At 41.0% G+C, this 16,875-nt stretch overlaps 1 protein-coding gene across 13 annotated transcripts in view; it reads right to left on the bottom strand.

The window, feature by feature from the left end:
* Positions 1 to 16,875, bottom strand: part of si:dkey-166d12.2 (rap1 GTPase-activating protein 1) — a 133,848-nt gene that overhangs the window by 18,152 nt on the left and 98,821 nt on the right. For 9 of the 13 annotated variants that reach the window (XM_037766843.1, XM_037766738.1, XM_037766748.1 and 6 more), the window contains 10 exons: positions 13,426 to 13,461; positions 10,970 to 11,017; positions 7,163 to 7,201; positions 6,809 to 6,994; positions 5,408 to 5,511; positions 1,976 to 2,054; positions 1,824 to 1,877; positions 1,634 to 1,717; positions 1,441 to 1,541; positions 868 to 997 (listed from right to left, as the gene is read on the bottom strand). In XM_037766843.1, coding sequence (XP_037622771.1) covers positions 868 to 997; positions 1,441 to 1,541; positions 1,634 to 1,717; positions 1,824 to 1,877; positions 1,976 to 2,054; positions 5,408 to 5,511; positions 6,809 to 6,994; positions 7,163 to 7,201; positions 10,970 to 11,017; positions 13,426 to 13,443 — 843 coding nt within the window. In that variant the 5' untranslated portion in view covers positions 13,444 to 13,461. Of the gene's footprint in view, positions 1 to 867; positions 998 to 1,440; positions 1,542 to 1,633; positions 1,718 to 1,823; positions 1,878 to 1,975; positions 2,055 to 5,407; positions 5,512 to 6,808; positions 6,995 to 7,162; positions 7,202 to 10,969; positions 11,018 to 13,425; positions 13,462 to 15,775; positions 16,115 to 16,875 lie in introns of those variants that run through there. The other 4 variants (XM_037766756.1, XM_037766832.1, XM_037766801.1 and 1 more) reach the window with 3 other exon arrangements.

The following is a 16,875-nucleotide window of genomic DNA, read 5'->3' as shown; positions in this document are numbered from 1 at the left end:
AAGCAAATAAAATATGATTTGACTTTTTTTTTTTACTGGGCCCTTCCAGAAATTAAAATGAAAAACAATATATTCTTTTTAATTAACAAAATAAAGCTGTATCTTGAAGATGACGATATGTATGTATCCAAACTTTGCATCGATGATATTGCTCGATCATTGAATTGATTTATCGATCCAGATCGCTGTATCATTACACCCCTAATTGGTACATTATTATTTAACACAAATCATGATCTTTTTTCTAACCTTAACCAAGTAGTTTGGTTGCCTAAACCTAACCCATCGTTTCACAACGTTAACCACGTGGCATTGTGCGTTTCTGCAAGCATGAAATGAGGCTGATATGAAACGTATTTATCAAACTTTTTTTCGGTTCATAAAGGTTGTCAATCAACGTATCCCATTTTTTGCAGAAACATACAATGCCAACATTTTTTCTGGCGAGCGTGTTAGTGAGTTAAGAGGTGCTGGTAGAAAGACTTTGTTTTCCTTTGGATAGACAGGCTAGTGTTTACCTCCCCCCGTTTCCTGTTTAAATTAAGCCTCATATTTACCGTACAGACATGAGTCAATCAATCTTTTCATCTACTCTCAACAAGAAAGCAAAAATGTCAAGCTATTCCTTTAACCACTGATTTTAGTTTTTGCAGCCTCAGATTCAAATGATTCGTCTTGCTCCATCAACATTAAACTTTGGATTTTACAGCCCTGACCTTGTATTAGCCTCTGCTGCTGCTGCAGTCCGACTCAAAGGAGGAGTCACAAGGAGAGGCCTTTACAAATCAATTAGTGAAGGACATTGCAAACTGCCCTGAAAACACAAATGAGTTCCCCTGATAATGAATCGTTGGAATGTCACTATACCTGCTGTGAGTCTCCTTCCGTGTAAGGCAGCTTTGTGGACACATGGAACATAATCTCCTTATTATGGAAACTTGTGTAGACGGATTCGGTCCCCGTCTGCCCATGAGCGACATCCAGTCCACCCCGAAACCTGGAGAAGAAAAGGAGAGGAGGAGATTTAAGGACAGAAGCAAGAAAGGAGAAAAAAAAGAAGGAAAAAACGAGAAGTAAAGGTGAAGAGAGACTTGAAGTGAACAGCCGCGAGGAAGACAGAACAGAGACGAACAAAGCGATGTTAGGAGTGGACAAGTGGAACATAAGAGCACGCTCTCAGAGGACCCGGCCCGTCCACGCTCATCCATCATTGAGGGAATGCCAAGGGCACTTCTTCTGCCTACTCAATCACATTGTCAGCAACTCTACAAATATCAGGACACTTGAAATCGCTTTTTCAGGGATTCTGTTAAAGCCAACTGTGATCAATAGCATAGTGAATGATGGCCTCCTTCTGACTGCCATGAGGCGGAGCGTTATACTGAGAATTAGGCAAAAGCTCTTAAATCTGCTGCTGAGAAGACTGAAAAGTGTCCAAACCCTTTAAAATCATGGAGCTCAATCTTGTAGCCCAGAAACTCCAAGAACTCGACAAAGGAAGGGCTTTCTTCCATGTTGCCAAAGAGCTCCTCCTCTGATGTCTGCAGTGAAGGAAGCAAAGGACATTTTCAGGAGGAGTGACACGTGAGTTCAAAAGCAAAGATTGGCAGCAGTATCTCTGAAGCGCACTCACCTGGCCAAACTTTTGATAAATAACCCCAAACTTGAAGTGGTTGCTGATCACATGCTCATCAAAGGTAACAATGAGCCTTGATGCCTGAGGACGAGAGAACAGGAAGTTTCCAGTCAGGTTCATGGAGACGTGGCATTGGTGGATAGCAAGAGAGAAAGTTTTATTTGGAAATGAGGTGATTAGTGTCTACCTTTGGGTAGAGGACAGGATAAAACCGATCCACGTTGACTTCTTCACAAACAAGCTGTAAGAGAAAAAACACATTCAGCTTTTATCATTTCAAGTATGTGCTGGAATACAGTTATTTTACTATATATATTCTGTGCGATAATAACTGCCCACCTTGGCCATCTGAATCACATTGGGGAACTCGGTAAGGCAGGAAATAGGAATCACATCATGGTGGGTTTTTATCTTTGTGCTGAAAGGCAAACAGTTTGAAAAGTCAAAATGCTCACTGATTAGTTTCTAATTCAAAGCAATCCACCTGCTTTAATGTTTTCTTTCTTTGATGAGTAGCATTCATGCAAATCAATTGTCAGTTCAAAGGGGACCTTTCCTACAGATGTTGTGTGGAGTCGGGAGCATAATGGTCTTTACATTTCATGTGTTTGAGCAAATATTGCCTGAGAGGGTTGAATGAGCATCGCTGCTCTATCCAAGAGGTACAATAAACAAAACCATGAAAACCACACTGAGCATGAGTGCTACAAAGTGATCTGTGTCGAGAACATTGGTGAGATAATAGCCACATTAGTGGGATACTTATTATTATAATTATATTCAACTTATATTCAATTTAATTCAGTCCAAAGAGGCTTATTGGCATGGGAAACTTACGTTTACATTACCAAGCAACTGTGAATTAAAAATTAAAATCTGGTCCTCTCTCTAGGTCCCATGGTGGAGAGGAGGTTGTGTTGCTTTGGCTCTATCTATTTGGGGTGGAGAGGAGGTTGTGTTGCTCTGGCTCTATCTATTTGGCGTGGAGAGGAGGTTGTGTTGCTCTGGCTCTATCTGTTTTTGCGTGGAGAGGAGGTCGTGTTGCTCTGGCTCTATCTATTTGGTGTGGAGAGGAGGTTGTGTTGCTTTGGCTCTATCTATTTGGTGTGGAGAGGAGGTCGTGTTGCTTTGGCTCTATCTATTTGGGTTGGAGAGGAGGTTGTGTTGCTCTGGCTCTATCTGTTTTTGCGTGGAGAGGAGGTCGTGTTGCTCTGGCTCTATCTATTTGGCGACGCCGGGAAGCTGCTTGACATCCTCCTGGATCCACCTTCTCATATATGTTCACATTATTATATGTATTAATTTTTGTCATATGGATCGTCTATGTTGTATTTTCATTATGTTGTAACTCTGTACACACGACATCTATTGCACGACTGTCCATCCTGGAAGGGGGATCCCTCCTCTGTTGCTCTTCCTGAGGTTTCTTCCATTTTTTCGTTTTTCCCCGTTAAAAGGGTTTTTCCTTATCCGATGAGAGGGTCGCACTGTAGCGTGTCATATCGTGTACAGATTGTAAAGCCCCCTGAGGCAAATTTGTGATTTTGGGCTATACAAATAAAATTGACTTGACTTGACAAACAACCTGTGATCCTTCTGTATGCTAAAGAATATACGTTGCTATTTTTCCAGTGTATAGGGCATTAACAGTAAAATAAAAGCGAGATCATGACTTATCATCTAGATCTCATACAGATGCTTTAAATATGGACTGTGATTCAGAGCCTTTGGCTACACTAGTGAGGTGACTGAGTTTGACTGGGGTGACTGTGGGTGTTGCCCACCCAGTGAAAAACATCTCTTTGAAAAGCGTTGCGGGCTGAGTGACTGTTACCTCTCAACATACTCATCCACTCTAAAGCTCCGTTAACAAAGAGGGAACGCAGCTACTAAAATCTGGAGTGGAGTCTCTCTGGTGCTAAAATTAATTCACAGGTTATACGGTGTGCTGAGTTCCGCCTCGCTTCCCTTCGTCTGTCTTTAGCAGAATGTGAAGGAGGAGAGGATTTTCAGTGAGTGAGCAGGTGGGAGCCGTTGTACAACACAGATGAATAGTGTGCTGATTGTTGAATACTTTGTGGCACAGTTTTTAAGGTCATTTATACGGAGGCGCTTCAATGTTTATGCTGTACCACACAAACATTTCACTTCACTTCTATTTATACTAACATTATTACACAACTCCCAGAACAGAAATGGTGGTATTATTGGTAACACTTTCTATGACGCCCATGTCTATAATGCATTATACAGATACTTACAATGCATTATAATCTGTTTATAGGATGTTATAATTATAGCTATAATAACCATAACACATTATAAAGCATTTAATATTGACTTATAAGATCAAGTCTCATCAAGTCATCAGCTTTTTTTTGCAAGGATCATAGTGTATTATAATGCCTATAGTTGTAATACATTCTAATCGAATTGTTTGCTTTAGATAAAGTGAAAGAATAAAAATCAATCAATCAATAAATCAATCAAAAATATAATTAAATGCAAGAACACACAAAACATTGTAAAATATTTTTTTTACTTTACTTAAAGCAAAAAATGACCACTTAGAGGAACTTGTAATCCCATTATAATGCATTATAACAGTGATTATAATGCATTATAAAAACGATAATAACATATTACAACTATGGGAATTATAATACACTATGAGCCTTCCAAAAAAGTGTCAGTGAGTAAATTATGAAGTATTATGACCTTAAGTCATTATAAAATGTTTTATAATGATTATTGTTATAAAGCATTATGAATATTTACGAGTGCTTACCACTATGATTATACAGTCCTATGAGCAGATTGTAGCACTTTATAAGTATGCCTATATGCATTATAGACATGGGCGTCATATAAAGTGTTACTGTGTTATTATTTTCAATTATTATCTGAATTAATTGAGTTATTTAGTTAGTTTTATTAATGATATCATTCACTTACTAAAATACAAAATTAAAGCTTTTTTTGGAGTTATTTATTGTTAGATAGCTACGTGTTACTGTATGAGAAGCAGTATTAGTTAAGGAGAAAAGGTTATTTCTTCACTATTTTTTCATTATTTTTAAGTTCATGTGACTTAAAAAAAAAAGCCCATTAGAGGTTTGATGGAGCAGATGTCCAAAGCAGGTGTTATGAAGCCCATTATGAGATTAAATTTGTTTAAAAAACAACAACACACACACACACACTTCGGAAGCAAAATACTATGAATGAGACAAAATAATTTTGTAGAAGACAAGTACAGTAAGAACACAAGTCCAATCCTGTCAGTCTGTGTAAAATAAGCAGCAGTACGTCTGAAGTGATAGATAATTGAAGATGAAATTGATGAGAGAATGCAGTGGGTGCCCTCTGACAGCAGGGGCAAGCTTTGCTGTAGTGTTGCATGTTATCAGCAATCAAGCGGGAAAATACATTTAAAAATTTAGTGAGAAATGAGAATGCTCCTCTTTGCTCAACTTAACACAACTCTAGAGCCATCTATCTGGAACAGTCAAGTCGTGTGAAATACTCTATAAAGAATGGTTCTGTTTGGGAGATCTATCAGTAAACCACTGCATTACATGGATATTTGAAGCCAGGGTTGTTGCGAGAAAACGGCCATGGAGAGAGAAACATAAAATGGCATAAAGGCAAAGAACAATTGAATGGGATATCACAAATGTGAGAACCGTGATTAAGAGGGAAGCAGCGAGAAAAAAAAAGCACATATGGGAGAGAAAACAGGTCAGAGATAAAGATAATAGGAAACTGTACCGAAGCATCAAGCGCAGATGCTCTTGATCCCCAATGACATCATACTTCATGGAGAAGACCAAGTGGCCCAGGGCAGCATCCATGGTGTAATAATTAAAGTGTTCCTGGGGGCAGATAAGCATAAGAAACGTAAACGCGAGGATGAATTCTCCTCCAGCAACTGACAAAATGCTACAATAAATTAGAAATAGAGAAGGGTAGAGAGAGTAACAGTCTTTTAATTTAGGAAAGTAGTTGAAGTGCCCTTGAGGAAAAGGTGTGAAACAAGATACAGAAAGGCATATACAGTATATACACGTACATCCAATCCAATAAAAGAAGGTACCAACTTTTACTAATCTCATTTTAGTTTAGTATCATCATAATATGGCAACATTTTGTACATCTGGCCAGTGTGCCACCTACACAGCATAAAAACAGATATACTGTGTGCCTGTATGTACTTGTGCGTCCACTTCTTCACTTCATCGGAGAGAATAACTGCGTAGCAGTATTGACAGGTAAAAGTTTTCAAGGGGAACGCAGATTTTGATTTTAATGTCACAAGCAAAGAGTGGCAACTGTTTTTTGTCCTCATCTTTCTGCAAGGCCGACATGTTGCTCTGTGTGCCTGAAACAAGTTGTAAAGGTGACTGAATGATAGATAACCCACACACAAACTCACAGATCATTTTCTTTGCTTTCATTTCCACTTGACAAAACCTTAAAAGGTGCAAAAAGCAAGATTGGGAGCATTTCTATTTGTCACGTCTAGAAGGTAACACGCAAGTTGGGAAACTCTCGCGAGATGGTTAAGGTTAGGCGTTGACCTTGAATTGTAAGGATAGATCGTTGGGCAGCGAGTCTCGTGAGAGTTTTTTGCAAGTTTTCACAATTTGTGGGTTACCTTCTCGACAGGACCATTTCTATTGCCTCCACATGGCTCTCAACATGGCAACGGCTGAGCCAGCGCCTTGCAGCTAACAGTGCTAACAGTGCAAACTACGGCAACAGTGCCGACAGAGCTAGCAGTGTTAACCTGGGGGGAACCGGAGGGTTGGTGCTACGCTTCTGCAACGGCGTTGTCGGTCAGGACGGCATTATCAGCTGTAACCACTGTATGAGCGCAGAGCAGAGTGGCGGCCGTGAGCTAGCCAGTGGGGCACGCTCATATGCACTAAAAGGCACGTGCGAGCGAGCTGAGTCTTAGCAATTGGATAACTTAATACCAATTATTTCAAATGCAGTTTTTCTTGGTTGGTGTTATCTCAAATTGGTGTCAAGCCCTGATATCAGGCAGTTCAATTTAAAAAAAACCCAATTGTATATTTTAAGATGCTGTACGAGATTGAATAAATCAAGATTGATACTTTTTGCTATTTTGAAATGCATACAACCAGACCCCGTTTTTCCCATCCTCACCTTGCCCATGAATTGCTTCCTGTAGATCTTGGCGAGGCTGTTGGTCTCCAGTTTGATGTGAGAGGCAGGAGAGGGGGGCTGATCAGCCTCCGGTGGGTCTTTGAGCTCATGGTTGGTCCCCTCGATCCAGTAGCCTCCAAACTGGGGCAGCAGGATGAGTGGAAAAGGGCTGATGCGTCCAAGAACCTGACAGTGATAGACAATAACAATAATGTTGAAATGAATACTGATTAGCTGATTAACTGCATTGCTTTCACTGTTACTGAAAATGTGTGCTTTGTATTATCTGTTAAAGCTTTACAGTTTCTGACATAGTGTGTGAGTTATTTGTGCAGAGAGTTACATTGCGTGTACCTCATGAACGCTGGGATAAGGGATGTAGTCCTCTTCTGTCTGCAGGGAAGGAAACGAATATGAGTCAAGCTGACAAACAGCCGCTTCTAGTCATGCTTTCAGTTTTGGATCTTTGAGAAAAATAACAAAGAGCATAAACACTGTGACAGAACATTAACTACAAACATTTCTCAGGGTTACTTTTCTTATCCTGCAAACATGACAGAGGCCACATTAGCAGGCTTTCTATTGAAGGCCTTATATTCCTCTGTAATGAATACATAGCCCTAATACATAATACTTCAATCTGCATTCACTGATAATTGTTATGATGTATTGGAACTCTTTAAACTGGTCATTTGGTAAAAATGTAACCATTTTATAACCTTCAAAGACCGGGTGCTAAAACTTCACAGTATTGACATGAAAAAGAGACGACAACTCAACCTTTCACTTTGAAAAAGAAAGCGAGTTGGTTCCTGCTGGACTTGCATGTGTTGGTGTGAGAGAAGTTTACTTTCAGTTAGTGGCAGCTAATGCATGCAGTAGGCCTGCTATTTAAAACTCATCATTGGACATCACAAACATTTCATGTCTCATTTACCACCTGCTAGTTGTACCTTTAGTTATTGGGCGTTCCTCTGGGATGTTGGTTTGCTTAAGACATTTTGTGACGACATGTTGCAATTTATTTCTTTGGCAAACACACTTTACTTCAATTTCATATAGTGACTTTGTCCACTTCCCCAGAATGCCTTTCAACAACCTCAGCAGAGCAGGCCTGCACTTGTTCCATTAAACGTTATATTGACTTTGTAGCAGAAGTGAAAGCAAGAGCAACAGAGCTGTTTTTTTATACTCAACTGAGTAAAAGTAGCAGTCCCCATTTCTAATGACATTGCATTATTGGCAACTGTAGCTACCATGGAGGTGGTACGAGAGAGGAAAAGTCAGAGGATCACCAAAGTAAAGAAGATTCATCCTTTGGTCCAAATCTGTACCAACATTTTATAGGCTATCCATCCAATAGTTATCAAGACATTTCACTTAAAACCATTAATGTCAACCTCATGGTGGCGCTGGAGAAGAAGTCTGGTGTTTTAAATGGCGTTTAGGATAGCTGAAAAAGCCAGTTTCCCACTGACTCCATTACATTGTCTACATTTGTGCAGTTATTCAACTTCAACTAAAAGTGCATATTACATAGAGAGTCACTGTACACTTCACATGTCATTAAAAAACAATAGAAAAGAAAACAGACAATATTACATGTAAATAGTAAAAGTACTCACACACACGCAATAATGCTAATATGACAACAAGGTTGAGGTTATTTTAAAAACAGAAATCATTCAGTATAACCGTAACAGGATTGGGGTAGCTAGCCTAGTTGTCAACGAGGTAAAACAGTTAATGATTTGGGTTTCCAGATGGGAAGATCATAGTGAACAGAAAGAAAGATGTGTTTTCATCCTGGATTTGAAAGTAGAAGTAAGAAAAATGTGCAGTGGGGGATTATTCCAGAGAAGTGGAGCTCAGTAGGCAAAAACTCGAACACTATTAAATCGAGGAACGGTTAAAGAACGGCATCAAGGGAATGTAAAGGGTGTGATGGAGTATACGGGGAAATAAGGCTGAAGATATATGAAAGAGCTGGTCCAGTTAAAGCCTTATAGGTAAGAAGGAACTGGTAGCCAATGCAGAGACATCAGTACCGCTGTTATATGATCCAACCTCGTAGATCTTGTGAGAATTCTGGCAGCTGCGTTCTGGACCAGTTGGAGACCTTTTGTTGCTGTCATATGTACAGTAAGCCTGAGAAAAGTGCATTACAGTAGTCTATTTTAGATATTATGAAGGTATGTGCGAGGATTTCAGTGTCTGATTTTGTTAAAAATGGGGTGTATTTCATCTATTTTATGACGGTGGGAGGCAGTTCTTTTTAAATACTTGATGTGTGGCTCAAATGTAGAGGGATTGAATACTATTCCCAGATTCTTAACTGTGTGAGTCTGAGAAATTGTGCAGCCATCAAGGTTGATAGAAAAATCTGTAATAAGCGAACAAAAGTCAACAATCAACATTTTGATCTTGTGTGCATTTGAATACAGGAAATTATAGCATATCCAGAGATGGACTTGTGACAAGCATGTCTCTAATTTAACCAGCTTGGAGGAATCATTGACTGTCCAGGAAACAAGAAGAATTTGCCACCAAAACTGACCGAGACATGGGCCATGGTAAACTAAAGTATATTGCAAAACAAAATGATCTCATCCCTTCTCGTCTTATTTTGCTGCTTGGGCAGAAACCCCCGGCATCCTTTTGTGTAATATCTTGACGCAGAAGTTCGTTGTGAAACGGTGGCAGTTACTGTAGGTTTAGGCAACAAAACTACGTTGTTAGGGTTAGAAAAAAACATCATGGTTTGGCTTAAAACAACTACGCTTGTTACATAACCTAAGCTGCAGACGTAACGTCATGTGACTCAGTGACGTAGCATCATAACGTCAGCAGTAAAAATAACTCAACTTTTGGTTTCACATAGGACACGATCGCCGGTCCCCTGAGTAAAAGTCCTGTGTTTGTTTAACCCATCCACTGCCACCTTTAGTGTCTCGCTCTTAAATACTATGTCCGTTGCGCTGAGCGTCTAAAAATGACTCAGATGGGTTAACATTGGAGTTAGTTGAAAGCCCGGTGCGTCTCATACAGACGCTAAAGGGTGCCTTGCGCGGTATTAAGACGCCGAGGGGCCATAGCCCAAGCGTTGATATTCAATGCCCTGGGAGTGAGACCAGGCTGCCCAAAGTACAGTATGTGTCTGTCCACATACTTTTGTATAAATTTGGTCTGGGGCTATTTTCATGGTATGAGATAAGTCCATTAGCGCTAATTGAGGGAAAACTAACTGCTGCAAGACAGAATAATATTTTAGACCAAAGTTTTCTTGCAACAGTTAACAGAAAGTCATTTCCTGTTTCAACATGACACTATCCCCCTGCACAAAGCCAGCTCTTTTTATCCGACTTTAGTCTAGAAGATTTTGGTCTGCAAAAAACCCTGACCTCAACCTCATCCAACACCTTCGGCATGAAGTAACACCAACTGTGAGCCGGGCCTTATCATCCTCCATCAGTGCCCGACCTCACTAATGCTCTTTGTGGCTCAATGGGAACAAATCCTTTAAAGTTCGGCTCAAACATTTTGCAGAGAAGCTGCCCAGAAGAGTGGAAGCATTAATGCCTGTGGTTTCAGAATGAGATATTCAACAATCACACACAGGTGTACTGTCGGGTGTCCATTCACTTTTGGCCATATAGTGTGCATCATTGACAGCTAATGTTGTGTGTTATTTTGATAGGGTGACATTCTCCTTCATGCCAATGGGACTGTAGAACTTTCTCTTTCAACACTGTGCTGTAAAGGAGACTTCATATAGGTCTTTTCTTCAAACAAAAAACCATGTTATACATATCAGAGGGTATCCAAACCCTCGCCAAGTTACCTTATTCTTGTCAGGTCACAGCGAAAAATGGTTTTATGTTCTTATTTCAGATGATTACCATCTATTGTGCGCCCTCTCTGACTTGACCTCAGACCTCCTGCTGAGAGGATCTCCCAGTCTTCACTGCCAGCTGCATTAGCCTATCTAGGTAATAGGACAGCTTTGGATTTTGCCGTCCTAGTCCCCGTTGAGTTCCGAACTCAGTCGGCGAGCATCCTAAAGCCTGTCTGACAGCCGATAAGGGAAGGTTTATAACTCTGCCATTACGGATGCTTTACCAGACGGCGGTCTAAGAGGAGATGTGAGGATTTGCGACTCACTTTGAGGGGGGGAGGGAGGGGGCATCTTTGCTCATCCATTCTGCAACCCTGTAGAGAGAAGAAATGATAGGATATACTGAGGGAACAGGTGGAATACGTGCAAAAGTGCAAAGAGAAACAAAGAGAAAGAGACACACACAGAGCATTATTGATTGAAATGTCTTGTGCAGCAGCGTAGAGTGAGATAATTCTTTGTGACAATAATTCATGTTTACAAGCTGAATCACCAGATGGGCCACAGAAAGAGGAAGTAAAGAGGAGTGTTATCTTGGGGACGACAGCGAGTGAAAAAAGATAAGTCCATGAGAAAAGGGGGAGGTGTTTCCATCATGCCATACTGCAGATATCATTAACTATGATTCCACTTAAGGGCCCAAAAGTGCCAAAACAGGGCTTTGCATCTACTCTATCTCTCCTTATTCTGCTGACTCGTAACTACTGACAGTTCCCAAAGCACAGAGAGAGATGAGGAACAAAGCATCCCTGATCAGTTGCCTCTTTGTGTGGAATACCCCGCAGCAAGATTTGAATCCTATCAAATTTGATGCGCATTTTTTTTGTAGGACTAAGGAAGATGAACCAAATGGAAATTGGAAATGCTTTCATTAAATTCATTCTTTGAAGACTGCTCCACTGCTTCTGTTTCTCTTTCCCTCCCTTGTTCCCTTAACTTGTTGGAGAATACGCATTGCTAATAATAAAATATGCTGTCTGCAACGAGGAAGTGTTGCTTCGGTGCTGTTCAGGTGCTCGGCAACCAAAAGTAAACAAAATAAATACGGTTTGAATCCCCCCAGAAAAGTAGCTCAGACACTTCAGACATTACAATTAAAATGAATGCATTAGTAAGACATGACTTCACACCAAGACATCATGCTCCAGCAGTAGAACTTCAGAAAGATGTTCTTGTTTGAGCCTCTACAGTGTTTTACATTATTTTAAACCTAAATCACGTTTGTGTGCCTCTTTCAGCCATGTTCTCTTCCACCTAAGATGTTATTATAGTAGACAATTAAAAAATAGTGTTTCCAGTATTTCAGGATCATATTAAAGGTATAGTTTGGGTATTTTGAAGTGGGGTTGTATGAGGTACTTATCCATAATCAGTGTATTACGTACAGTAGATGACGGTCAGCACGCTGTGGACAGGGCCGGCAGCAAAACATATTTTAGACACCTAAAGGAAAGGCTCAATAACAGTATCAATCAATATCAGTTTAATGTACTCTCGCCAAAGCAACCAGACTCTATTGAAAAAAACAATAATTTTACCTCGCAGAACACGGCAGTTGTTGGTCTACTGCTGCCTTGATCGGTTAGTTTCTGTCATTGTGTGACTTTGGTTAGTTGGGATTCACCAAAGTCCCACAATAGCACAAACAAACTAACATATCAAGGGAGCGGTAGACCAGCAACCCCCGTGTTCTGCGAGGTAAAATTACTTTTTTTTTCTCAATGGAGTCTGGTGGCTTTGGCGAGAGCATAGATAGATGCAACGGCTTCGGTTCCCCATCGGAAAGGGCTGTCTGACGGCAAGGTAAAGCGGTGAAAATATTCTAAATATAGCGTACACTTAAACTGATATTGATTTTTTTTAGGTGAACCTTTCTTTTAGGTGGCTAAAATATGTTTTGCTGCCGGCCCCGTCCACAGCAATATATTGATTTGCCTCCGTGCGGCAACTCCTGTCTGCTTCTCCAAACTGGGGGCATGTCGACCGTCATCTACTGTAGGTAATACACTGACTATGGATACCTCATACAACCCCACTTAAAAACACCCAAACTGTCCCTTTAAGTTGACCTTGACACAGCAATGCCGAAGTTTCAAGGTCAATTTTATGAGGTATTTGACAACAGGAAACATGTTTTGTCAGTTTACAGACCAATTAATTCTAAATTAAAAAAGGAAGACAAAGAAAATGATATCATGATTCAGTTAAAAGATTAATGAGTGGAAGCCTATAGTATCAAAGTTAGTATAACAAAGTATGTTTTCCACTAGCTTATTCCTAATTCTAGTTCATGTATCTCTGGAGTTGAACATCACTGGATACAAAACAAAACTACACTCCCTACAAATCCATAACAACATTTCACACATCTGGTGATGCAAAACACAGCCGTGAAGAGAAAACACAAAGGCTCTGTTCAGCACAGTCAGGTTTCTAAAGGCAGCCTAGGGCTGGCACTGCTGCAAATACCAAAAAACGCATTAATGGCAAAGAGAGGGATGCGTGGACACACACATAAAAGTGTTGCAGTAGCAGCAGGGTTGTGATCTGGAATACAAAAATAGCAGGAAAAAGCAGAAAAACGGGAGTCTGGAAATAGAAGTAAATGGAAGTTTTATGTCCAAACAAGCGGATGAAATTCGGACGATGCCCTTTGATTAAAGCTCGGGAAGAAGAATGGAGCCAGTGCAAACGGCGGGAGCCTGGGGACCACTTACAGTACCTGCATCCTCTCGATCATGGCAAACAGGTCCGAGCTCTGCGGAAGAGAGTTGACACAGATCCAGAAAGGGATATGGGTTTGACAGTTTTGTTGATGTGCTTTCCCTGCAGTCTTCACTCATCCTTCATCTCTGCTCACTGGAATCTCTGACAACCCCCGAAAACTCCTTATTTCTCTACGAGGATGCTCCGTAACGTATCCCCCACCCCACTTGACACCAATCTCACTGAGACTCCATTCAACACCAGGAGAATCGCTCCTCCACGCTTGAAGACAAACACACTGTAAACAAGTAACTCTTAGGGGAGAATGAGCCCCAAAGCTCCATGGTGCTTCTCTCTTGTTGCTACAACCAACAGCTCATCTGACTGCACGCAACGGCCAAATTAGCTGGAAGGCACTATGACTTTTCAGTCACATTAAACCGTCAGTATGCAGAACGTTTTTGGCATAATTGGGAAAAAAATTCCATAATAACCTTTGAGCATATTGTAAATTTGACTTCTGTACCTCTTCATGGCTCTGTTTTCTTTCAAAAAATCTAGCCCGTGACGGGAGACTTTGGTCAATCACAGGTCATTTCAGAGAGAGAAGCGTTCCTATTGGCTGTTCATTTAACAGAGGCAGCTGTCAATCACTCGCAAACTCTGATCAACGGTAAAACTAGGCAGCGCTGATCAAATATTAATCAATATACTGTTACTGTAATGCCTATTTCTCACCTCAAATGTTTTCAGGAACACCCACTGTTTAGCTGTAAAATGAGAAAGTTTGCTCCGGCTGGTGGGCGGTGCTTGGTATTTCCTCAACTGATCTCAACATGTCTGCCGGGTCACAAACCTTCTCATTTTACAGCTAAACAGTACACTACAAGATGTTTCTGAAAACATTTGAGGCAAGAAATAGTCATTACAGTAACATAATATTGATTCATATTTGATCAGCGCTGCCTAGTTCGACCATTTGATTGGAGTTTGCGAGTGATTGACAGCTGCTCAGAGACGGCAAGGCTCCAGCTCGGCTCTGACTGGTTGTTTTCCTCCGGTCTCGGAAATCTTGCAGATGCCATTAGGAGCACTGGAGGACACCAGAGGCTAATTATTTTTCTTTCAGATTACCTGTCTCATGCACTACTATCAGGATATAGTGACCATTTTATAAAAGTAACTTAATTTTATCCATATTTGCTCCATTTCTACCCACTGCAGCTTTAATGTGTGAACGAGTCATTCTTTAACAGGCAGAGTGTGCAAGGTAGGAAATAAAAAATAACATGGATGGTCTGGACAACTGGGTTCCATGTCAACCCGTGGTGTAATCTTATTGTTTTGTGTCCACTGATACCAGTGTTGCTCATTAGATTAAAGAAAGCTTCTGAATTTCATAATTACACCTTGACTGTGCACTGCAACGCACTTGTCCAATTAGCAGACCTACTGGTACAGGTTAGAGTAACACCCTCAGGCATGCATCTTTTATCTGCAGAGGCCACCGTTATGGTCTTTAAGCAGCTCCAACCTGAGATAAAGAGGATCGCAGCAGCTCTGGCGGCGGTGCTTGTTGAAGGGGCGAGCCCTCAATTCACCATGTAACACAAGTGGACTGAAGTGCCAAGCTGATGTTTCCACATGACAGCTTAAATTTACCGAGGGCGCTGCAGGACGTGCAAAACACACACTCCCTCACACACACAGGAAAGCGTTTACGTGCATGCATATAAACACTTTCACATGTGCACGTACTTAAAGGTACACATATCACCACCCATAAAAGCGCACTTGCACAAACACACACACACACACCTGACCCTGACCTAGTAAAGCCAAAGGTATAGCCTGGAGTCTATTGTTGCATGTGAAAATAAACAAAGCCATACGATATTCAGGGAGATACCGCTCTCCCTGACTGCAAAACAAACATCAACAAACATAGTCTTATGCTGACCAGATTATCAGTGAGCCATACGGTAACCACATCAGTGCTGAATCTCTCCTGAGAAAGAAGGGAAGCAATTCACTCCTGGATTTTGGAGGAGCTGATTTAGTGCAGTGGAACGTGAACCATAGTTATGCAGTATACAATAATAATACAAAATAGCATAATTAAGGAATTTGCTATTTGTATGTTGCATGTTATTAAGTTAAAAAAGAAAAAGTGCTGTAGGCAGTTTCTTTCTGTTTGGGGCTAAAAACAGATCCTATAGTGCAGTGGAGCATCTGTACAATGTACAAAAGTCCAATATGCAGCACCAAACACACCTATATTTCTGTCTCTAAGCTACTATTAAACAAGCAACAATAACTAGAGCGCAAAGAATCTCTCTCACTTTCAGCAAGTGAAAAATACTCACATCGCTGAAGCATCGTCTCTTGGGAAAAGGCTTACTGGAGGGACTGCTGGGCAGCCCGTCCAATAAGGCGTCCTCAGCCATCCTGAGATCAGTCATCGCTCCTCAAGTACGGATGCGGGTGATCCGACAAGAGCGAGTGTGTTGATGTCACTGTCAGCCACGAGGAGAAAAGGCTAGATTGACAATGACACTTCGCACTCGCTCGGGCAATAAACTAGGCAGACGAAACTTGATGGCTGTCAATCAGGATCCATACATCAGCGTGTGTGTGCGTGTGTGTGTGTGAGGTAAAAGCATGTGCCGTACTGTGAGATTGTCATTTCTCTTCCTTCCCTTTTTTCATGCCCCCCACCCATCCTCTCCCTCCCATAGCCACACACAGCTGTTCTGTAGGAAGTAGGAGGAACAACGTCTCTCCCCTCCCTGTATACGCTGCACAAATATCTTCTTTTTAATGCAAACACACACACACTTGCATGTAGACAGAGCGCAAACTGAAGTTCTCTTTTTTGTTGAATCACAATATGAGACTGTTCTCTTCCTCTTTTCTTTCATCTTGTATTTCTCAATCCTCCCTCTCAGAAACACTTCTCCTCTGCTCCACACAGAGAGCCAGATATAAATGTGAAAACAGGTCATTGTAGGCATTTTCTTTCACCTCTAAGGACAATCCTACACATTTCCATACATTTTACAGCTTATGTTACGATGCGTTTAACAGCACATGTTGAGAAGTAGGTTAATTATACCCGCAGTGCTCTCCCAGTATAGATTGTAAACTGATTATGAGCTACTTTTCTGTACAAGCACTCAGACAGATTTTCAATCCCATTTCTTGCTGAGATAATTTTTACAATCAGTGCTTAATAACATGAAGTGGCCATCACAAATGAATGAGAAACATTAATAAATGAGTGGTGCACTTTGGGGACTCTTCACATGAAAATGCACCAGGCACTTTTCACTGCATCGTGTTCTTGGTAAGAAAGCAACAATGTGGAAGCTCCGCGTGTTATCACTTCCACCAGGGGAGATATGTGAGACAGGAAAAGCAGCCCAGCTCCCTGCATGTGTAGATGCTACAGCTTGATGGCGGACTC

The sequence above is a fragment of the Sebastes umbrosus genome, chromosome 1, assembly GCF_015220745.1.
Source record: "Sebastes umbrosus isolate fSebUmb1 chromosome 1, fSebUmb1.pri, whole genome shotgun sequence".
Lineage (NCBI taxonomy): Eukaryota > Metazoa > Chordata > Actinopteri > Perciformes > Sebastidae > Sebastes > Sebastes umbrosus.
Note: the sequence above shows the minus strand (reverse complement) of the source record. Positions and strands in the feature narration are given on the sequence as shown.